This window comes from Haliotis rufescens, unplaced genomic scaffold, assembly GCF_023055435.1.
Source record: "Haliotis rufescens isolate VD_foot unplaced genomic scaffold, xgHalRufe1.0.p SCAF_13, whole genome shotgun sequence".
In the NCBI taxonomy this organism is placed as follows: domain Eukaryota; kingdom Metazoa; phylum Mollusca; class Gastropoda; order Lepetellida; family Haliotidae; genus Haliotis; species Haliotis rufescens.
Window position 1 is genome coordinate 1,267,744 of NW_025963813.1, and position 25,380 is coordinate 1,293,123.

The 25,380-nt window shown below is 40.8% G+C and overlaps 1 protein-coding gene across 4 annotated transcripts; it reads right to left on the minus strand.

The window, feature by feature from the left end:
* Positions 1-7,303: 7,303 nt before the first annotated feature.
* LOC125371548 (flavin-containing monooxygenase 5-like) lies at positions 7,304-23,559 on the minus strand. 4 transcript variants are annotated; one of them, XM_048394073.1, is made up of 8 exons: positions 23,504-23,559; positions 22,519-22,620; positions 18,288-18,410; positions 16,011-16,466; positions 14,976-15,031; positions 10,989-11,379; positions 8,859-9,097; positions 7,304-8,621 (listed from the first exon to the last, which is right to left on the minus strand). In XM_048394073.1, exons 3-8 carry the CDS (start codon positions 18,403-18,405, stop codon positions 8,304-8,306), a joined length of 1,578 nt encoding a protein of 525 aa, XP_048250030.1. In that variant the 5' UTR covers positions 18,406-18,410; positions 22,519-22,620; positions 23,504-23,559; the 3' UTR covers positions 7,304-8,303. The 4 variants fall into 4 exon arrangements, with proteins under 4 accessions (XP_048250030.1, XP_046375799.2, XP_046375800.2 ...); XM_046519843.2 differs by lacking the exon at positions 22,519-22,620 and having other exon boundaries at positions 23,504-23,553; XM_046519844.2 differs by lacking the exon at positions 23,504-23,559 and having other exon boundaries at positions 16,011-16,321; positions 22,519-22,533.
* Positions 23,560-25,380: the final 1,821 nt, after the last annotated feature.

Sequence of the window (25,380 nt, forward strand, 5' to 3'; positions counted from 1 at the left end):
GTCTGTACTGGGAAAGATAGGTTTAGAGATTGAATCAGTCGAGCTCACACATATATTTAACTTCCATGGGTGGTGAATAAATAAATATATACATAGAATCAATTGATAGTCACAGATGCTACTTGGATTGCAGCTTGAATGTGGCTGCAGGCAAGCATGTTTTATGTGATGTATTTGAACGTTAATGGATAATGGAGTTTTTGCCTGTTGTGTTATAATTTGGGTCCAAACGTAGCAAGTTTGAAATATAATGTGGGTATGCCTTATATTGACATCACACTCGACTGTCGATGTATCTACGATTGCAGGGATCGAACTTGATAGTTTGTATATTTGAAATGTCCTTGCGCCTCAACATACTAGTTAATGTATGGAAAATTGGAAATCTTTGCAACAATAACATTTGTTTGTTTGTTGTTTAACGCATTCAGCAATATTCCATCCACATGGTGGTGATTTGTAAATACAATATTGAAAGGCGGAACACTTGTATTAGTCATTGTTGACCGATATGTAGCGTTGTTAATTATCAGAATACATATGAGGTAACTGGACAAAGCTGTTCAGATGGATGAGACGTACCACAACGTGAGTGCCCGCTCGTGAGGACAAAAGTCCATGTATACTAGCGGGGAAAATGTTCCTGTGCATCACTATGATAAATAAGAGCAAACAAAAGTACTATTTTGAAACAGAACAGTATTTTGATGTCAACGATTTTTTTTATGACAGTGCCAGCACATATCATCTGTATACGTCATCTCAGGCTGAAAGTGGCGTGGAGTCAGTTCACAAGTTAGTATCAGGTAAAACCACCATTAGCAATGCAACAGTTTGACAACGGTGCCTCTTTGACGACCCAAGCTGTTTGAGGAACAAAGATATGTACATTCAAAATATGCATTTTTCCTTATTAGTATCAAAGAAACTATCAAATTATTCTCTCTTTAAAAACAGCTTCTGTGGAGAGCAATACTTATTAGACGTGACACTAAAAACATTTCGAATTGCACTTGCAAGATTCAGATGTGGTTCACATGAACTCTTTATCGAGACGGGAAGATATATGGGATCGTGAGAGAGCACAGAATTTGTCAGTTTTATGATTTAAACACTGTAAAAAATGAATACCATTTCTTACTACTTTGGGGGGCGGTCGGGTAGCCTAGTAGTTAAAGCGTTGGCTCGTCGCGCCGAAGACCCGGGTTCGATTCCCGACATTGGTACAATGTGTGAAGCCCATTTCTGGTGTCCCCCGCCGTGATATTGCTGGAATATTGCTAAAAGCGGCGTAAAACCATACTCACTCACTCTCACTACTTTGTCTCCAAGTCTACAGAAATTTGTTTCATTAATGTCAAGTAAGAATGTAGTAAAAACGAAAAAGCTGTCAACGTACATATTGCATGCTATGAAGCTAAGAAGCTCAAAATGTGTTACCTTATAAATATATATACACCCATTACTATGTAACATGTACTGTAGGCCTATGTCAGGTTTCAATGCTGACAGTGACTGATGTTAATGTTCCAAAGATACAGGCCTAAATCTAAAAGTAGGACCGATTCCATAAAAATGAATATTTGCATAGTGCCCATGCAAGACTGTAAATTCACACTGTTAGTAGATCTTAAATTACGAGTTGTAATAGAAACGAGATATAATTGGGAAGAGTGTAGTAATTTATTTATTGCTCACGTAAATTTGCACATTATCTGAATTCAACGTTGAAAATAGACGTCGCTAGTATAGGGTTGCATATAATCAATATTCGTAGATGATGATGCGACCATATACTGTTCTCTTTATTGTGATCTGATGATAAAGTGCACAGCTGTCTCCGACATCGATTATGAGAAAGGGTGAAATGCAGATTAAAAAATGGCCAATTTAGAAACATCTGCATTTAACAGGAAAGACACCTTTTAATAGGCACCATGAGACTAGCAGCTCACCGAAGTCGTGCCATAAGGGCCATGCGAGTCAGTAGTTTATTTGTTATGAAATTCAGTGTAATACATTTTCCGTAGATTGCGACAAAATTGGGCATGATAGCTTATGCAGAAACCCATAAAAAGAGTTGTCCTGAAACTGAAAGTGCTCACACACGATCATGTGATATGTTAATGTGATTTACTTGGAACTAAATGTATGCGAGTGAATGTGTTTGGTTAAACGCCTCTTTGAACAGAATTTCAGTTATGTCAGGTCATCATAGCTCACTGTGGGTGGAAAGCCCGACATGATGCATGCCTCAGACGTCTACCGCAATGGTGAACCAAACGAGTACTGTATTGTGCTGACAACCCTACAAACATGATTGGGGCGAACCGGGATTGGAACCCACGACCATAGGTTTCTGGCGCGTCCTTAATGTGCAAATTGTGATAGTGCCAATCTGTGGTCCTCAAAGTGTTGCCTTGACTGACAGATAAAAGAAGAAGTCATCAAATTAAAATATAGAACATAATTACCGAGACTCATTGTGCGACCTCTCTAGGCTCTCTGCTATCACCTTCCCTGCTGCTCTCTCTGGGCTCTCTGCTATCACTTTTCCTGCTGCTGTCTCAAGAAAACCAAAAACGGTTTCTATTTCCTGCCAATCGATAAGTGATTTCGATAAGTCGATTTTATGAGCAAATATTGCTTTTTGTCATGTTTTGAACTTAGATTATGTTGAAGTCGAGGTCGGGGTATAAGTGAGCCTGGCTCACTTTTTGTTGTATTTACTACTATCTTTCGTGGTTGTAAATCAGAATTTTGAAGAAATTGATCAATAAATTCACATCTGCCATGACTCAAAGCGATGGGACCAATTTATAAGGGGCCGAAAAATATGAGTAAATATTTAATTTCAAACTGTGAGGACAGAATGTAAATTGCAACCGAGTAACTGATTGGTTGAAATATGCTTGGTAGATTTCTATGTGGTAGATTTCTAAACAAAATATCCGAATAATACAAAATGACATCAGATGTAAGAGTGAGTGAGTGAGTAGGTATGGTTTTTACGCCGCTTTTAGCAATATTCCAGCAATATCACACATTGTACCCATGTCAGGAATCGAACACGGGTCTTCAGCGTGACGAGCGAACGCTTTAACCACTAGGCTACCCAACCGCCCCTCAGGTGTAAGAGGAAATGTTAATATGGTAGTAACATTTAAAATCAGTTGTTTTATTCTGAACGTTATTTCTTCTTCAATTATTTCTAAAGGCACGGATGCAGAATAATTATAGACCAGTGGTAGGCCTGTCAAAGATATCCATGTGCTGCAACTGTAGGCACATCTCCAGTCGTATTACAATGAAGTCCGTGGTAGTTTAAAAAGTATTTTTTAAGATTTCATTTCTGTAATAGTTAAGGACTTGTCGTGGAAAATAACACAAAGGCTGATAAATATAATGAATGTATTTATTATTTCATCTATGTGATATGTAACCCCAGACTGACGGAATGCCTTGCTTTTTTCTGACGTAGAAAATGCGGTATCAATGTTCAGTTTTTCATGGCGTTTTTTCCCGCTATGTCCCTTCGTGTCAATTCGCGTTTCATTTGACGACTGAACCAATGTTTATTTTCTTAACTAATAATCACTAAAAAAATATTTGTTAGAAAACTATTCAGTTGTAAACGACCGTTTTCGAAAGAAGGTACAGTTCAACAGGGTAGCGTACTTGGCGCCTTCTCCACATGTCACAAGTTGTCTCAGTGGACATTGATCCGGGAACGATACCGGACGCTACAGGATGGAACGTCGGTTATATTTTACTTTGGAACAAAAAAGATCCCCCATTGCCAGTTAATATATTTCCCCCGTTATACTTTTCCGTTTCCTCTGGGCATGTTGTTGTGACAACAACCTTCGCACCTGTTGTTGTTTGATAAAGGAAGACTTTGTCAATGAAAATAAAACAATACATGGAAGCCGGGAAGCCGGGAAGCAGTGTTGATCAAACGTACATGTTCCTGGATTGGTGTCGGGCAGGAAAGAAGAATTTATTAAATGTGCATGTTTTGAAAGTAGAATTCATAAAATGCACATGAACCTCGATTGGTGTTGGACAGGGATGAGGGGAAGCAGAATTTTTTCAAAATACATGTTCCTGATTGGTGTGGGATAGGGATGAGGGGAAGAAGAATTTATAAAGTGTGAATGTTCCTGGATTGGTCTTGGAGTGAAAAGCAGCGAAGCAGAATTAATAAAATATGCATATGTATGTTCCTGGATTGGTGTTGGACAGGAAAGCAGAATTTATAAGATGTGCATGTTGCTGGATGCAGAAACTGTTTTAATCGGAACTGGGAAGCAAAATGTATAATGAGTCAAAAAACCTCTAGATTATAGGTATTATTCGAATACAACCGCTACATTGGATGTCGTTTGTTTATGTATTCTGTAATCTAATTCATATGCATGTAAGCATAAACACATGCGCGAAGCATGAACATAATATATATTATCTTTGAAAAGTAGAGGATCATGAAATATAAATGTTAATTCCAAATCAACGACAAACATCCTAGAATTTTAACATTTGGACCAGTTATCATTGTGGGCCCTTATTGTGTATTAAACAGTAATGGCCACGTATTGTCTTCAGATAACACCCGTTTTTGTGCAGGTGAATCGATCAAAATTATGTGCACAGCACTATAGTGGCAAAAGAGTCAACGTCATGGACTGGCCGTCAAGTTCTCCCGACCTCAATCCAATCGAACACGTCTGGGATGCTCTTGGCAGAAGTCTGCGCACTCTCCAGAACCAACCACAGAATCTGCAAGATCTTGGCACCATTTTGCAGCAACAATGGCGTCGTCTTCCCAATCATGTGTTCACAAGCATCACAAGGTCCATGCGGAGGCGTTGTGTGGCAGTTGTCAACGCACATGGTGGCCATACACGCTACTGAACTTGTGTGCAATCAGATTCTCGTGCTTGGGACTTATGATATCAACTGTTGATGTTATTACCGAATACCGTAGGTGCTTGGAACAAATTATGGTTACCACCGTTAATTAAAATCCTTCTTTGGACATTAATATGCGATTTACTTGATTTCATCAGTGTATGAACTAGCGATGCAGCAGTGAGCAGTGAGTGAGTGAGTAATAATTTAATGTCGCATCAGCATTATTTCAGCCATAGAGCGACGTTGATATATGCCAAACCCGAAAATGTTGACGATCGAGCCCGTTCAGTGCGTCCCAGGTTAGTGACAAGAGCACAGGATCGATTGATCCGAAACCAGGCTCTACGAAATCAAGCTTAAACGGCGAATCGAATTGCTGCTAACGGTCGTCTTCAAGCAGTTCACCTCCATGCTCGACGGCCGTGCGTTGTGTGCCATCCTTCCAAATCGTCATAATGCCAAGTGAACAGACGTCAATGATGTTCACAACGTATAAACGGTCGCTGGTCATGTGTCATGTTTTCAGATAAGTCCCGAGTCACTTTTTACTTCCTTGATGGGCGTGCTCGTGTTTGGCAATGTCGAAATGAACGGTAAGCCAATGTCATCCCGAAACCTCATGATTTGGCAGTGGGTTGGTTATGGTGTTGGGTGGCATCAGGATGACTGAGCGATGACTCCTCTCCGCCAACTCCTATAGATATCTTGGGATTGTATTCTCATATACATCAAAGATGAACCAATGTGTTTCAGATCTAGCATCAAGGGGTAAACGAGCTTTAATGGAAATATTTCGCAATCTACGGATGATTGGTTTTGTTGACACTTCAGTTTTCTTTAAAATATTTGATACTCAAATTCAACCTATTCTTTTATATGGTGCGGAAATATGGGGCTGGACAGATTTGAAAAAATAGAACAAGTGCATATTATGGCTTGTAAGAAGTTTCTTAACGTTGGTTTGCAAACCCCAAATGCTATTGTGTATGGGGAATGCGGTCGGTACCCACTACATGTAAATGCTATGTGTCGTTCTGTAAAGTAATGGCTAAAACTGATTGAAATGGATGAAGATAGGATACCAAGAAAATCTTATAATATGCTTGTATATAACGACAAGTGCGGTCGTCATAACTATGCTTCTTCTATTCGTTCCATATTATTTTCTCACGGATTCGGAGTAGTTTGGCTCAGTCAAGCTGTTGGCGACAAACCATCATTCATGAATAGTTTTATAAACGTTTTGATAAATATGTTCTACCAATCATGGAATAGTACTATCAAGGCTAGTTCTAGGTAAATTCTGTATAAATAATTTAAAAGTCTCCTGGAACCAGAAAAATACCTTTCCATTATTACTGAAATAAAATATCGAAATGTTTTGATAAGGCTTAGAGCCGGGCTACTAAAGGTAAACGAAGGTAGATGGGCTGATATTGACTTACGTTTAGGACTCTGCCCCATATGTGAAGTATAGAGAGTGAATATCATTTTACTTTAGAATGTGAATATTACAACGATATTAGACATCTGTACTTACCAACAACATTTTGCCATAATCTAAATATGCATAAATTTAAAACGCTACTGTCATCTTCGTGTGAACAATTACTTGGAAAACTATGTAAATACCTGTATTACAGCTATGAAAGAAGACGTAATTATGAAAAGCCTGTAAACCTGTAAATTTGTACCTGACATTACCTTTTTTCATGTACCACACTATTTCAAATGTATGTATTGTATATGGGCCAGTGGCCTTGGTACAAATAAAGACTTCTTCTTCTTCTATAGGAAGGGTCACTGGAATGTACTATCGGGGCAACATACTGACACCCTTTGTTGTTCATTTTGCAAGGTATGTGGGTCGACGTTTTGTCTTTCAGGACGAAAATGCCCGTGCTCACCGTGCACAAATCATCAATGATTAACGGCAGCAGCACAACATACATAGAATTTGATGGCCAGCAATGAGCCCAAACCTTTCCGTGATTGAACACGTTTGGGAAATGATACAGACGTGTGCATCAACGTCATAGGCCACCGACCACGCATCCCTCAAATCGCCATTGGGAGACTCGTCATACGCATATACTTCGTGAAGTGAATGACTGTGAGCTTCTGATCCTAAAACGTCAACTTTGAAATTTCTCATCTGACCCCTATCGTCCTCAAGATCGTTTGCTGTACTTCACTACCGGTTGCAATGTGTTCCAAATTTGTTCGTTATTATCATACAACTAATACTGGGAACTAATATCGCTTAAATTGTTCCGAGTAGCCCCTACTTTTGTTGCAGAATATAAAACAACCCAGTTCTTGAGCTGGAATGTTATTGCAACTAGCTGATTCAAGAAATAAAAACATGATACCGTGACAGCTATATAAAAGGTATATTCTTCAACATTGTTAAAACTGAATTTGTATCAGAAAGTAAGGATAAAAAGGACATATTTGGCGACATCAGTCACGAACTACCATTTGAATTTGAATGACATTTGAAAACATATTTAAATCAACACAAGAACAATATATATTGCATGCGGAAATTGTATCTCTAAAGGTATGCGTCCATGTGGAATAAGTAGAATTAGGAATCGACCAATATGTAACCTGTATGATACCTGTATGGTTACAGTAAACTGTTCATCTGCGAATATTTTGAACCACAAAAAACTAAATGTACATCCACTTTATTAAGGAAACCCAAATATGTATTTATCTAATAACAATAAATCATAAACGTTGCGAAAATTGTCCAAATTTTTCAGATGGTCATCTATATCATTTTGAAATAAGACGTTATTAGGGGAATTAGCGGTCGAATGGTCAAGACTGGGTGTCAGAGAAAGTGGCTCAATTGCAGGCTCGCTGAATTGGTTGACGCATGCCATGGTATTCCAATTGCGTCGATCAATGCTCAATCACTGCATTGTCCGGCCCAAATTAACATTTACAGACCACGGTCATTCAGCTGGAATATTGCTGAGTGTAGTGTTAAACAAGAAACAAACAAATTGAAAGATTCAGTACTAATTTGATGACTTTCAATATTTTCAGTTGCATGAAACGTACGTAAATATATTGTAAAAAGAAGATATGATGACTATACACCAGGTTATACCATATACCAGCCTTTCTTTAAAATACATACCCGGTACACGGGATCAGACAGTTGCTAATCATGACACACAGGACACACTATCCTAAAAATGATCTCAATTCTGTGGCAGACAGCTTAACCTCAATGGATGGTCATTTTGTCCTTTTGTCTAACCTTGTCAGCTGATCACTGAATGGAGCGCAAATATTCAGTATCATCTGGAATAAATGTGTTAAGTTCTTGGTGTCCTTTGTCGTGACGTTGAGCATCTTTAAAAGGAATAAGTTCAACCATTGTACATCATAGCCAGCAAGACAGCGAGGACAGACACAATAAGGAATCTTAGCATGAAGCTGGAACCCTCAAGGTCCGGTCCTTGGACATGCCTCACCTGCTTGGCATAGTGACCATGTTCTAGTGCATTGTTGATGGCATCCCTAGCACCACGCCACGGATGAGGCCCCCACAGCCGGTAGTAATAGGGGAAGGCAGGCCCATAGTAGTACAGGTAGGCGAGTCGGGGTCCGGCCTTGATCAGGTCCCACCAGGACGGGGCAACACCCAGTTCCGCTGCCAGTTCATCCCTATATATAATACATGGCATCTGGAAGGTAGAATATATATTTTACTGGGTCATAAATAAATTCAATGTGATGAGGACAGGTTCGAAATTACAGAAAACGTTCAATTGGCAAAGTCATGGTTATGTGTGCAGTGAACAGGTTAACAAGGGAACATATGTTGTATTAACTCAATTACTCACGACCAGGATATTTTTAAAATAACCGTTTTAGGTCTTTTTTGTCTGGCTAACGTGACATCACTTAAATATATTACCTACCAGATATTTGTAGCGCCCAAATCTCTGAAGAACAAATGAATTTGTCTTTTCCACATCATCCGCCATGACTTCCAAGGAAGGCAGTCTGTGAGAGCCAGCAAATACCCTGGCGACCAGACGACCCTGTAGCTCAGTTATTGGCGGAAAGGAACCATCATTGTCAAAACAGCCGACCAGCGACAATGTGTGATGTTGCCATAATGGGAACATCATCTTGTACAGATTCAGCTTGCCATTATCTGCAGATGGGAGTATACCATAGTGGTGGCTTGTAATATTTGCACAAAAGTTTTGTCAGTGATTAATAGATTTAAACATTGCAAATATACTAACCGCAAAAGAAACGTCACCCCAAGTAACATTGCATGAAAAGTTGTCATTTAAATATCTGGGTAATTTTTGTCAAAGTTTCTAAAATTTTACATTACCTTGACCCGGAAAAATGAAATTTGATGATAAACAAACAAAGCAAATAACAATAAAACCGATCGCCCAAACGCATCAGAGCAACGGCCATGGTAACCCGTTGGACATGAGTTCCTTGCAAATTGAAATGCCCTTGCGTTCCCCCATTTCTTGCCCTACAAGAATCCACTCAGATCGGATAACATTCATTCGTTTTTGAATTGCTACCACATGCCAAATCAGCGACCCCAAGCCCTTGGAGATTGCAAGCTGGACAAACCGCCCGTCAAGTAGCCAATGCATTTCAAGTCCACGAAAGGACCATATACAGGCTCCAGCAACGGTACCAGACCACCAACACTACAGATGACCGACCACGTAGTGGAAGACCAAGGGTCACCCCCCGACGTCAGGATCGTCAGATTGTGCGACAGCATCTTCAAAATCACTTTGTTACTGCTGCGGAAACTGCAGACCATGGGGACACACCAGCGAAACATTAGTGCGGACACTGTGCGTCGACGATTGATGAGCAGACTCCTCCACTGTCACAGGCCAGACTGAGGACCCATTCTGTCACCACGTCATCACCGGGACCGTCTTCAGTGGGCAACACAGCACCAGCATTGGCACCACCAGCAGTGGAGAAGAGTCCTCTTCTCAGACGAGAGCCGTTACTGTATCTCAACAGCAGATGACAGAGAGTGAGAGAGTCTGGCGACGCCGAGGGGAACGTTATTCGGATGCTTGTGTTGTTGAGAGAGACTCGTGGGGTCGTCCGAGTATCATGGTGTGGGGTGGAATTGGTCTTGCACAGAGGGTCGGCCCTGTGGTCTTCCAGAACATCGGTCCAGGGAGAGGCAGTGTTGTCACAGCAGCTCGGTACATTGATCAAGTCTTGAGACGACATTGACACGTCGCCACAACCACGAGTTTCAGCATGATAACGCCTGTGCCCACATTGCGAGAGCAACAAGAGACTTCCTCCAGCAGAATGACATCAGAACCATGCCCTCAGTCCCGATTTAAATCCGATTAAGCACCCGTGGGACGAGATTCAAAGACGGCTGAATGACGTCCGACCAAGGCCGACAATTGCAGCTGAACTGCGTCAGGCGTTCCTCAGAGTGTGGGCTCAAGTGCCTATGGCCTTCATCAACCGCCTCATCCATTCCATGTATCGACGTTGCACGGCAGTCATCAATGCACATGGCGGACACACGAGATACTGACTTGTGATGCCATTTTCTCAGAGACTAGTGTTGTGTTTCACTTATAGAACATTTGACACATTCATTTCAACCTTGATGATCAGTTTTGTCAATTTCATCTTTCTAATATGTCTCAAAGTATATTTACAGTGTTTGGACAAATAAGGTTTCTCATATATCTATCCATGGTGACGTTTCTTTTGCGGTTCAGTATATATGTTACTATTCTTCTATTAAAAACACTTACCATATTTTGTATCTGTGATTAAGTGAAAATAACAAAATGTTTGATTTACATAGCATATATAATCCGCGTCTAAAGGGGATGAAATATTAAAGATGGAAGGAAATTTACGGTCTCTGCTTCAAGACATACTTTTTTATTCTTGGAGGAGAGGCAATGTCTTTTTCAACCCAGGATCATGGTCAACAGGACAACAAGCTGGCTATAGTTATGATGACATGTACACAGGTTCAAGTATTAACATACGTGTTATACTTGTACCATTCTTACCCTCTTTATACGATTCCTGAAGGAAGTCTATGGCGAGGTGATATCCGGTTGCAAATAAAATGGCATCCAAGTTCTTGAGGATAGTGCCATCGTCAAATTCAGCTTCATGGGGTCCAAGACGAGTGAGTTTTTTGACAACTTTAATCCTTCCACTCATGATATTATACTGGACTTTATCGTTCACCATTACTCTGCTTCTTGAAGGGGGCGTAGACGGGCCTAGTCCGCCAAGAACATGATCAAGTCGGTCATTGCACATGTTTGCCGTCATCCTTGAAAGCTTTGAAGCATTCCACATGTTGGACCTCTTGAGAAGAACTAAATCGTATGGAATCCCGTTTTTCACACACGATGGTACCATCCACATACCTTCTCCCACACTGTAATACACCTACATAAAGATTAAACAAGAGATTCAGTTTTGAGCCAAGTCACTGAATATTTGTTCACGTGTAATTGAACGTTATGAACGTTACAATGTACATGTGAGTATGGGTGAGTCAGTATGGTTTCACACTACTTTTAGCATTATTCCAGCAACATTGTGATGTGGTCACCAGAAATGCGCTTCATACATTGTGCCCATGTTTGGAATTGTACCCGCATCTTCAGCGCGATGAGCGAATGCTTTAACAACTTCGCTATCCCTACACCCACTATGTAATGTATTTAATGTCAATCTAAAGCCATGTTTATATTCCCACCTTTCCTGGTGGCAGTAAGGTTTCAAATGGGGGCGAAGGGAGAAAACGATGTTGCGTTTTACATCCTGCAATAAGGGGGAAAAAATTGACGTCTTTTCAGACATACAATAGATGTTGGGTGGCCTGGTCACGATGCAAGGAAGATAAATCAAAGCGCGACAATACGACAAGGACATGTTCTCCCACAATCCTACGATTGGAACAATACCAGTTGATAATCCTGTTGGTGAAGTTGATATGCCTGTTGTGGTCTTAGGTGAACCATTCTATCCAGACAGCCTTAGAGCAACCGTGTCAGCTGATCAAGCTTACTTCAACTACAGGCTGAGCAGGGCACATATGACAGTGAGAACACATTTGACCGTTTCAAAGATGATGGAGACGTCTCTATTGATGTTGATGTCAACATTGTCCTGAAACTTACTACACCTGCTGGAGCACTGAGCAAATTTTCACGAAACTGAGAATTAAGAATTTGATGCCAACTGGCTGAAAGAAGTCCTTGCATTGCTTGTTGACCAACCATGCGAGCTGCACAGGCATTGTGGCAACCAGTGGAGCAGCTACACTTAAAGCACTTACTCTCCAGTTTGCTGCCAATAGTATCTAGTGAAAAGGGTCAGTGTACATCAGTGTTGCCGCGCATTCTGAATGTAAGTGCATCAATAAATCATTTTCATTTGGTTCTTTACTTAATTTAAATCACAACAGATACTGAATTTGTTTTATGAAGTCAACTGTTTCCTGTAGAGAGGAATGACCGAGTAACCCTGCATTCCTTAAAGTGAGTGACGAGGATATTTCCCTACTTAAACACATCCCTACTCTTACACTGATGCACAAGGAATATGTTCTCTGCTGCTGTTGCACGTTCTCCAAGCTGCGCTGCCAGCTGATATTTGCAATACACGACTCTTCATTATTTCGTGGCGTCCTAAAATGGCATTTTATCAATTGCTTGCACGTGGAAAATACATGCTGACGTGGATAATAGGAAATATAGAGCTCTGATCAAGAATATTTGTCTTATCTGTGTTTCTTTCGTCAATAGGTTATTTCATTGCTTTATATATAATCATTGTTATAGGTAACCAGCTGTAACAAAACATTACAAACATATTATTTTGTAAGCATTCATGAAGAATTAGGCAATTATTTGAAAATATTTAATTATTAATTTCACATCGTACTGCCAAATGTCGGCAGATCTGATTAACAATTAAACAATTAAATACGGGTTCAAACTCCATTGGCGACACATGTTCTGAGAAAATTTGAAATCATTTACTTGTCTAAACCTAGCAAAATATACTTCTGTCTGTGAAGTGCAAATTAAATTAAATGTTGGTTTGACAAACAAATTGTCCATTCCTAAAAAGTAATAGAGGTTCAAACAATAGAATGACGTCGTCGCATAAGTGTTGAAATTGACATATAAAAGTCGAGTACATCCATAAACGATGAACAAGCGAGTGTACTCTTGAAATCATGAAAGATGCTCAATTATTTGAGGATTGTGGTACCCTTACCTCATTAAAACAAATACATCGTGTGACTGATCCCTAGACATTATGTCCTATACCTATCCTTGGTGATGTCCTGTGAAGAGATTCCCGCATTTGTACTGTGAGTAGTGTTGGGATATGCACAATGCCCTGGATCAATTTTAAGGGAGTTGACACTGTCGTGATGACTTTGGAGTAAATTTCCTGTAGACTGTTCATAACCATCTCCAACATTAGCAACAGGTGTTTTCTGTCAGCAGTGCTATTTTTCTTCTTTGTCAAGTTCTCACAATCGTCATCCCTATTGCTCGCTTCATGTTTGAAGCATTTTCTCTCCAATTCTGATTTAATTCAATTAATCCATCACCAACTTGAGTCTTATCTCTCTAATCGATTTTTTCTTTTCTTTCCTTTGTTTCAGTTTCTTAAAGTTCCCTGGTCCAAGCCTATCTGTACTCCTGTTCCATCATTGTCAGCATCATTAGTATGCTCATCATTTCAACTTCGAGAAGCAGGGGTGGTCGGGTAGCCTAGTGGTTAAAGCGTTCGTCGTCACGCCGAAGACCCGAGTTCGTTTCCCGAAATGGGTACAATATGTGAAGCCCATTTCTGGTGTTCCCCGCCGTGATATTGCTGGAATATTGCTAAAAGCGCCGTTAAACCATACCCACTCACTCACTTCGAGAAGCAGTGTTATCAGACAACATCCAGCCCATCGTCATCTTCTTCCTTGTCATGTTGAGGGTCATCTTCTTCAATGTTGGCCTGATCCTCATTATCAGATGAATTGTCAATGGTTGATGGCCCCTGTTGCCTGATCAGACTTTAAATGATCATTCAAGCTGATGTTGCAGGTCTCGAATCCAATATTTTGTTTATCTCAGTATACACCTTGCGTAGTTCCATGACTGGCCACTGGTTTTACGTTTATATCTGCACTGCCTCTTGGTTCGTTCTTTGCATTCAATAGCTGTTCTATCATAGCGCTTGTCTTTCATTGTCATGTTGACTTTTCCAGCAGCCGTGTCTGGTTTGGATGCACTTTCCAGCTGTGTCCGGATTTGGTCAGAGTTTCATTTCCAAATTAGACACATGGTTCCATCATCAGACCACATATTCCCTCTTTGCTACTTTGGTTTTGATGGCATTTTGCCGCAATCAGTCAGGGAAAGTATTCGAAATGCCAAGTCAAGATCTTGCGTAAAGTATAGATTTAGATATCTGGGCAGGACAGTCTCATTGTTAAAAAGTGGTGAAACGATATCATAAAATGACCTTGGTGTAGAATTTAAGAAATAAGCTTTCATCCACTGCCCACTGTGGTATCTTTGCCCTGATGGGTAAACTTGGGAAAATTTCTACTCAGGGGTATAAATGTCGTAGTGGGCAAAGCTCCACAGATAATTTGACCCTCAAAGGCAAATTTTCGCCCTGGAGTGAAGGGTTACATTACATGTAAACAAGGCTTTAGATCTGGAACTGTGTTTAATCGGAATTGTGCAATGATAAGTCGTTTTTAGGAAATACTATTGTAATTCTAATATTGTATGTGATAATTACGAGAAAGCAAAGACGTAATTATTCAGGATAAATGTTAATTGCAGATATTTCAGTCAAAGATACTAATAATACATGTTATGTCATTATAATGAGATACTTTAGTCTTAATTACACAATACATTTGTAGTAATTATGAGACTGCAAAGCCATAATTACAATTTACGGAACCTTTTTTCACATGCGGATAACTAACTACATTACGTTGGAACACAGCATACCTGATGTGCGTAGCGTGCAGACTCAGCGGCCAAATCTCCAGAGGAATTTGAGTTTCCTTAAAATTGAAAACATGGAAAAAGACAGAATAACTATTTTCAAAGGTTTCGATTACTATAGCCATTTTTCCATGTATGATCTCATGTACGTGAACCAAGCGGCATTTCTATCATGATTAATTATTCAAACAAACTACCTTCACAGTAACATGTTATGAAGATTTATTTTTGAGAGAGTGCATGTTGTTTTAAACCGAAGTCAGTCATAGTAATGCCACATCACCCTGGTCTGTAAATGATCGAGTCTGACCCAGGTAAACCAACACGGTGGTACATCATCATGCTCACACAGTGTAACCACCAGAACCTCATAAAATGGCTCCAGCAACAGGCATGATGTACTGGTGACACCCCGGAATAGCCAATGGGTGAGGAATCCAAGAAGGAAAATTGTTTTGTCATCGCCCTCACAAAAGCAATCAAAATGGGTCATAATTAATCAAAACCGAACAATGCGACAAAAGTTAAAAATATCGCGCTCTTGTCTTGCATTGTGATGCTTCGGTTAATTTTGATACTTATTGCTTGATTTTGTGAGAGCGAGATACTAGTGGATACTAGTATTTCAAGATTGATTATGTTGTAGGTTAAGATCGTGCTGGTATTCAAAACAACATGCTCACACAGTGTAACCACCAGACCCTTATAAGATGGCTCTAGCGACGGTCATGATGTACTGGGAATCACCGATGGGTACGGAATCAATGGAAGGGACATTGTCGCATTTTAGCATTGTTGCCATAACAAACAGCCAAAACTGTGTCATTGTTAACCAAAGCATGATGCAACAAATGGTCAAAATGTTGCATTGTTGCATTGTCATGCGTTGGTTAATTTTGACACATCTTGCTAGTTTTTGTAAAGGGCGACAGAGTGGCAGTACGACAATGACCCTTCCAAGATCCCATAGACTATGATTATCTTGTGCTAAGATCGTACTGATATATATGCTTTACAATTGCAACACACATTCCTCACCAACAACAAGTACGTTCATGCCCTCGTATCTTGAAGCATCTTTGAACTTCATGGAGTGCTCAATGCTTCCTCTGAAAGTATCCATTCTTTCAACGTCAGGGAATCGAGGCTTCTTGTAGAAACCTGAGCAGATCATGACAAAATCAAAGATATCCCTTTGAGTCTTCTGGGATTCCTCCGTTTCTACCTCCCATCTTCCTGTAACGTTGTAGTCAGGTGACTTCCTGATGTTGATGACTTTGGTGTTGAGGTGGATGTGTTTGCCGAGTCCAAAATTCTCACAGTAGCTCTGGAGGTAGTCGTGGACCATACTGCACGTAAGAAATGGCGGAAAGTGGGAAGGGTAGGGGAAGTCACTGAAGCTGAACATCTCCTTGCTGATATTTGTTGTCAGATTGTCAAAGGCTCTTGCGCCCTGACCTTCCCTGTATTCCTCCGTGTAGTACCAAACACCTCCTGAACAATTCAATGCGTTTATAAACATTTTCTAATTTGGAGATACACATTATATACCTGTCAGATGTGAGGGTGTCTGGCGTCTGACAGAGATTCAAATGTGCTTACCTTTTGCGCTCATCAAATACTCAATAACATCCACATGTCTGAAAATGTTAAAAGATAATGTTTATCGCCAGAGTAAATTACACTTTTATTATATATAATGGGCATAAGCATGAAACACTGACTTTTCTGAAGTTGTGAAAAGTGATATTTTCACTGCAGTGAACATAACACTTAATTCACTGCAGCGAACATAACACTTTCACAGTTTCCTCTCCGCAAATTATCTGCCCTTTATAAAAAAATAATGTCAAATGGTCATTTGTGGCTTTAATACCACTTCTTGACTTTTGCTATTCTCTTGAAAATGTTTCCTTATGAACTGTAAATTTCACATTTAACTCGTCAATCGAGGCTGTTTTTTTCGCAAAGTGCCTGTTGTTACCTAACCAGCGTGTTTTATTTACTTTCTAACAACGGTTTCGTAGATTTCAAGGCTAGTTTAGGTTGAAGTTGATTTTGTATTTAATAATATCCAAATCCATTTTACTAACCTCAAATATATTTGTTGCTTTTGTTTATATTTTTTAAGATTTTGTTTAAGCTGCAATTACAGGGTGTGATGAAAAGTTTTTATGCGATAGGTAGGGACAATTTACATTTCAAGGTTTTACATTTGTCATGAAATAATTTTATTTTCCGGTTGACAACTTTACAGAAAGTATATAATAAACTGGATATTTCATATGTCTTGTGAAATATCATGTTTCTCTTATCTCGTGAGATATTTTCACTCGTGGCTGCACTTAAACCGTAAATACCGATTACCGAATGATACAGTTAGCTGAAAATCAACCTCCATGCACCCCGTTGGTGTGCTCGAAACAGGAGACGTTATTTACAGTAGGAAACACTCATGACTTGCCACGGGCCGGTCTTACACATGTGACATCGCGTGAACAAGACAACCATATTCGGTTGTGGCATCTGAGGAATTAATACCAAACTGCCTCATTAACAGCTCGGACAATTACTTTGTTGAGACCAGTGAGTGACAGAACCTTAGCAACCGGTTGAGGGAGCACAACATTCGGCCCCGAAGTCCAGCTCACGCCCAATTGTTCACAGATGAGTCAAGGTTTCATCTGGACAGCTCTGATGGTCGTTAAAGGGTCAACGGGCGTCCAGGAGAACAGTTTAGTTCGTTAGTTTGAGGGTGGATGTTTAATGATATGGGGTGGCAACACGCTTCATGGACCAGAGTCAGCTGGTAACACTCCTCCAAGGCCCAACCATCTAGTCACATATGGGTGTCTTCAATGCACCACCGCTGCCTCGCGTGTATCAACGCAAATGATGGTCACGCGATATTGATATTGATAACTTCTTTTAAGTGGCATTTAAAAGTTGTCTGATGAACAAGGGAGATAGTTCTATGGAACTCTATCCTAAGTAGACATTGTTAATTGAGTTGTTACACCACCCATCGTTCAGGGCGTGTCGCTCTGTCTCCCAAAATCAAGTATGGGTTTTGTCAGTGAATTTGTCATGATAAAACATTGATCAGACGAATAACATAACATTTACAACACTTCACATGAAGCACAGTATTGCAACTTTTGCCGCCAGTATATTTTGAATGTTTTCGTCTTCAAAGTGAGGATTGAAGAGGAGGGACATTTGTGTCATCCAGGGGGTTAAAACAAATTTGAACCCATATTCCCACATTCCAATATCCACACTTGAATCCACATTCACATATTTGCACTAACTTACCAAGGTTGTCATATTGTTCGAAACACACAGGCTCCAATCCTTCTTCCAAAGATGACTTGATGGCTGCCAAACCGGAAATGCCCGCCCCAACAATGGCGACTCTCTTCTTTGCGTCCATGTTTACTGTGAGAGGTAAATTTCAAGAATATATTTGTCGAGTATACACATATCTTTAGCTTCTGTGGGCGTTGAATTAAGAAAGAATTCAACTGCTATTCACAGGTTCTAGTCGTTATGAAATGTGATTGATCTTTAATCGTACAGGAAACACTGGTACCATAGTAAACTGAAAATATAAAATTCAGACAAAGCATAATTTTTTTTTCGATGTAAATAGTGTATGCAGAAAATGTTAATCGTCTGTTACATGTTATAGATAACACGCGAAAAAGTGAAAAATACGTGCACCACGGACAACTGCAAATGCACGTGTGGGTAAGGGTATAAAACGATTGCAACGGCAAGTCAGACATCCACAGTGATAAAAAACACAAAAGAAATGCCACGACTCACAGTCGAACAACGTGAACGAGCCTTGGGTATGGTACAGATGGGAGCCACCAACGCCATATTGCACGAACCTTCGGTTGCTCCCGTGTTGCCATTACCAACTTGATGCAACCTTACAGACAGACAGGGCGGACCGCTGACAGGCCAAGAACAGGCAGACCCAGGGTGAACACGCCCCATAATGACCGGTACTTGCGTACCTTGCACCTCCGAAATCGCTTCCTGACAGTGACGTCATCGGCGACAAATGCCTTAGGTCACAGGGTTAGTCGACAGACAGTGGCCAGGAGACTCAGGGCTCATGGAATCAGGGCTTTTAGACCATACAGAGGACAGCTATTGAAAGCGCAACATCGTCGTCTGCGATTTAGATGGGACCGGACTGTACGACGTTGGCAACGACGTGACTGGCAGAGGGTTGTCTTCACTGACGAAAGTCAATTCTGTATGTTTAGGGCTGATGGAAGACAACGTGTTTAACCGCCGAAGGGGTGAACGAACGGCGGCGTGGTGCGTGCAGGAGGTCGTACCATATGGTGGAGGGAGTGTCATGGTGTGGGGAGGGATCTGTGGGCAGGAGAGGACACCGCTGGTCATCGTTGACGGAAACTTGACAGCTCAGCGTTACATGGATAACATTCTTCGTCCAGTTGTCCTACCATTTCTCCAACAGCAGCCACGTGGTGTCATTTATCAACGACCTGCCGTGGCCTGCACGCTCACCCGACATAGAACACCTCTGGGACTTGATGGATCGTCGTGTTCGACAACGACCACACTCTCCAGCCAACCGGCAAGAACTGATCTTGGCCCTCCAAGAGGAATGGCGTCAAATCCCACGTGACCTCATCAGACGACTGACTTTTTCTGTGCGTCGAAGAGTTTTTGCGTGTATTGAGGCATTTGGTGGTCACACACGCTACTAATGACTTGTTATTGAACGTGAGTGATTGTTTATGTACTCTGCCTATTGTCCATTATTCTGAAAGCTCAAGTTTTGTACCACACCCAAATTTGAGGGGCTCTGATGTCATTCTCGTTCGCGGTATGATTGTCGATTCAGTGTTGATTATGTTGATATATTGATCTTCTCAATACACTTTACTTCATGCATGTATGTAATTTCAATTCAATTGGGGGATGCCTTATATTTTCAGGGGTCACGGGTGGCCCAGTCGCCTAAGGCGCCGCGATTCGCTGTGCAGAGTTGCGTCCCTTGGACACGCCAGAAATCTATAATTGTGGGTTCGAATCTCGGTTCGCCCCGATTATGTTTCTAGGTTTGTCAGCACCATACTCGTGCTCGTGGGTTTCACCGAAGTGGTAAACGTCTGAGACCTGCATCACTTAGGGCTTTCCTCCCACATTAAGCTGACACGCCGTTATATAACTGAAATACTGTTAAAAGCGGCGTTAAACCCAAATCACTCACTTACTCACTTATATTGTCACGTTACTCGACTGTTGATATATCTACGACAGTTTGTATGTTAAAAGTACCCCTGTGTCTCAACCGACGACACTCACAGGTTATACAAACCTGCCACCACTGATCGTGAAAATTGAAACCAGCTGAAGTTATGCACAGGAAAAGCGCATCTCCTCTCTGATATGATATTTTATTCAAAGCATTTTTCAAAACGGACAAGTTTATGTATGAAGAAATTCAAGTCTCTGCTTAATAACATTTGTTTGTTTTTTGTTTAACACCGCAATCAGCACTATTCCAGCTGCACGACGGCGGTCTCTTATTAATCGAGTCTGAACCAGTCAATTCAGTGACTGATCTCATGAGCATCTATCTATCTCAATTGGGATACGATGTTACCTTCCCTTGCTGAAGATCATTTCTAAACCAGATATTCACGGGTCTAAAATAACAACATCAGACACAGATTCACATATTATATTCTTTAAAATACTGAATTAGTCAACTTAAATTGACAACAAAGGTGTGTGTTAGGAATTAAATATCAGTTGTCGTTATGGTAGAACAACGTTGCATAACGTTCCCCGCGATGCCTGTAAACACGACGTCCTCCACCCGCGATGCCTGTAAACACGACGTCCTCCACCCGCGATGCCTGTAAACACGACGTCCTCCATCCGCGATGCCTGTAACCACGACGTCCTCCACCCGCGATGACTGTAAACACGACGTCCTCCATCCGCGATGCCTGTAACCACGACGTCCTCCACCCGCGATGCCTCTAAACACGACGTCCTCCATCCGCGATGCCTGTAAACACGACGTCCTCCATCCGCGATGCCTGTAAACACGACGTCCTCCATCCGCGATGCCTGTTAAACACGACGTCCTCCATCCGCGATGCCTGTAAACACGACGTCCTCCATCCGCGATGCCTGTAAACACGACGTCCTCCATCCGCGATGCCTGTAAACACGACGTCCTCCACCCGCGGTGCCTGTAAACACGACGTCCTCCATCCGCGATGCCTGTAAACACGACGTCCTCCATCCGCGATGCCTGTAAACACGACGTCCTCCACCCGCATAAAACGTGACTTGTCACTAAATCAAAGTGTTCTCCGCAGTTGCAGCTCGCGGTCGTGGCCATACTCTGTGACCTTGACACCATTGACGTCGCAGCCGACGATGCAGGACCCAGGAGGCATGCTATAAAATTTCTTGTGCCCCGTGTTGATTCTCTGGATCGTGGTATGAAACCTCCGGCTCGTGGTATAAAACCTAACGCGGGACGCATAAAGCTCCATGTACCCCTCGTGCTCCTGCACCACTTATATTATACCATCCGTTCATGCAACTGTTATTGACCTAAATACTTGTTGCAACACCACCCACATAGCAAACATGATACATGACAATTTTGAAGCGGACTTTAACGGATGATAATACCTGTATCTATATCATATTCTACAGTTATTTCCCTGAACAACTTTGACACAACAGTGTGTTTCCATACATAACTCACAATATGTGTTAACTGCGGGTTAACTTGACTAACACAATATTGATACAGAGCATAACCATTGTTAAAATTCATTCATTCCACAGTTATTTCCTTAAATAACTGTACCGATACAAACAAGGTATTTCCCTACATCCAAGCGTGAAAATTGGCAAATGCTGTTACATACAGGCTAATTTGGCTCGCACAACATTGAAACACAACATAACGACATAACTTTGACGAAACTTTACCCTTGACCTCTAACCGCTCCACACAACATGGCAATTTAGGCCTATAATTCCCATGAAATACGATGTGATATGAGCAAAACTAGAAATAAACTGGCATGACTGTGCTCGCAAGATAATCCAAGATAATCCACATCAACATTCGGTCGCAAAATGCCAGATGAATGAACATTTATCTCCTAACATTTCTTTGCTATCTAGGTCAATCACTGGCTGTACAATACCGTGTACCATGTTCTGGCAACACGGAAGTAAGTTGTCAATCATGTGGCTAGACAACTTGTAGTCGTATGCTATGTTTACACTAGTAATCACACAGTGTCAGTAGATCTATTTTTACAATGCGTGTCATAATCAACAACATTAATTATAACCATCCGTAAACGTTTGTACGCTCGACAGGAAATTTCTCACTTTGTTCACTTCTGTCCTAACTGTAACGCTCAACTAACGTTCAACATCTCAAATAGCTCTGAACAGGGACGAAGAACATAGCTATGTTATCAACATAACTAACTACTGTGAACTTTAGAACACTCACCAGGGTATGGTGACGTTATCTTGTTCACGCGGGAAGAGTAAACAATGTCCTTGGGTATCGTCGAAAACTTGGACCGGAGATTACACCCGAAAAATGAAGCAACTAAAGTTTAATAAAAACGGAATAGTTTTAAAGTTGAAGGATACTCGTGAAAAACAGAAATAGATTTTTCTTACATCATTATGTAGCCATTATGATCGATCCAGAGGATCAACACGGCGCAACGAAAGTTTGTAGTAGTGAGTGAGTGAGTGAGTTGGGTTTAACGCCGCTTTTAACATTATTCCAGTTATATCACGGTGTGTCAGCTTAATGTGGGAGGAAATCCCGAAGTGATGCAGGTCTCATACGTTTACCACTTCGGTGAAACCCACGAGCACGGGTATGGTGCTGACAAACCTAGAAACATAGTCGGGGCGAACCGGGATTCGAACCCTAAATCATAGGTTTCTGGCGTGCCCAAGGGACGCAACTCTGCACAGCGAATCGCGGCGCTTTAGACCACTGGGCCACCCGTGCCCCCTACATGTTGATGTAAGTAACCTGAACGGTGATAAAGCGCACGTGTAACTCAGAAGATAAAACAAATTGGCTTTTGCTTGTGGTTCTATCAAAATCAGTCGAATCCTGAATGAGAATATTGCACATTTCGGTTTAAATATTTACGTAATATAAAAGGAGAAAACAAACATATTATGAAAACAAAACTAGTATTATTTTTTTACAACAATGACTTCCTGAAACATTTCTTATTGTTTCAAGGAACAAGAGGTATTAGGTGGACACAATCATTGTGGTATACATGATACTGTTGATATTGATATATCTACAGTGGTAAAGTTATCCATATGTTTTCTTAATTGATCTCTACAAAGTAATAGCTTCATTGTTGTAGTGTTATTTTGAGCAGTGGAGACATGAAGATATTGTTAAAAGTCTGAGCGCGTTTTGACCATGGTTCTCTATAAAAAATGCAACAACTCACCGTTGCAGTGTTGGAGTCTTGGATGAATGTGACAGGTGCACGTCGGTAAATGTACCACGGAGATAGAGATTGGTGTAGACTGCAAACAGTCTCCGAATTAAAAGTATTTTGTTTTAAATAGTTCAATGTTTATTTCGTTTCTCTTCATTTGTGTGTCCCCAACAATGCAAACTAAACTTTTGGATATAATGTTTCATATCATTTTTTAAAATTAATGCAGCTAGTTTGCTTTTTTGCTCCAGGTACTGTCCTAAGCTATTACATTATAACAGTGAATAAGAGATTTAACCAGCATAGAGACATTTTGTATTTATAGCTTTGTACTGATAAACAACGTCACTGAAACATGAAAGTCACATGTCTGAACACCTGTCATATTCTCTCACTGTGGGGTACTCCCGCTAAACATTGTTGATCTCAGTACAACAATGTCCTGGTGATTTAACACACATCTGCCACAACTGAACCCACATCCTGTGATGCAAAGAGGCTGTTATATTTATGACACACAGAATGCATACTTAAATATTTTGGGGGCATGTGTGTTCTTAGTTGCAATATATTGTACATATCAGGCAAAAATGACATTATGATTCCATATATGGAATTATACAACGTTTATTATGATTTCCCTGATATTTCGTCACCACTACATAAACCAAACAAAGATTATTGGTATTTATCAAATTCCATCTGTTGCTACAGTGTCGGTGAGCTCCTGTCTAGTCAAAATAAACGTCGACCGGAATTAACATGACATTAGGTCGTGAGAACCTCAACACTGCCTTCCCTGATTGTATTAAGTGTATAAAACTAGGGTATCTAAATGTGACGTTCCTGCTTTTACACAACACAGAAAAGGACATATCGTCCCAAAATGAATTCACATCGAGGCTAAATAGATTAAGATTGCCGCGCCTTTGTGGCTGAAGTCAACACATAGAATGCCTTAGGGTACAGGAAACAAACCAGCAACATGCTGTCTGAACAATTGAATGTACAGTCCTACAGAAGCGTAACTCAAAACACATTGGATGTAATATTCACATGTAGTAACAGTCGAAATAGCTGAACAAAAATGAAACCCATCAAGTATTGCCGTTTATCACACTGTTGAAGGAACAGTACCATACACATACCTTGAGCTCTTTCTTGGTAAAAATCAACAATGAGTCACACATCGAAATGTCACGGCTTTAAAATGTCACTGCTGGTTCTAGCGCAGTTAAACGCAATTATCTTTGTGTAATCGTCTTTCGGTCAAATGAGAAACATTGCAGTTGCCGCGCCCAATAAATGAATAAAGATGGAACTCAGTGTTACGTCACCTGCTAACTTTAGTTTTTTCTTTTGTTACAACGAAGCTACCAAAACAAACTTTTTGAAAGCGACGTCATCGGATTTCGGTCAGATGATAGGCTGACCAACAGTGACCTCCTTTGAACAAATATGGTGTGCTTGGAGGGCTACAAATTTGGTCATCGTTGCAAGTGATCCGTTAAATGAGTAATTTTACAAAAATATGTGTGGTATTGAAAATGTAATTATGGTCATTCTGGTGAATTAAAAAACGGCTCAAATCCAAAAACGTTTAAATACTCAAAAGTGCACACGTACTACCTTCGCAGGGGTACACACTTTTAAATGTACCCAATGATCACAGGAAGCAAAACACCATGGACGCACATACTCGGAGTTCCTCGGGATGGATTTTGTGGCACTGGCAGCAAAGTTCGTCTGAGTAGACTTCGTCATTTAAATCAGACGATTCGATGTCGGGACGACGCAAGAGTAACCTCGATGTGCTCACGTTTATTCTGCCTCTTTCCAACCTTTCCATTTGGAGGATGGAGGATGGTTTACCTGGTTTCTCAAGA

Excerpts from the sequence above, each read along its gene's own strand:
- LOC125371548 (XM_048394073.1), bottom strand. The coding sequence starts at position 18,405 with ATGGACGCAAAGAAGAGAGTCGCCATTGTTGGGGCGGGCATTTCCGGT. Across the intron at positions 11,380-14,975 it reads CTGCACGCTACGCACATCAG|GTGTATTACAGTGTGGGAGA; the intron begins GTATGCTGTGTT and ends ATCTTTATGTAG. Across the intron at positions 8,622-8,858 it reads TTGGGCGCTACAAATATCTG|ATGCCATGTATTATATATAG; the intron begins GTAGGTAATATA and ends TCTACCTTCCAG.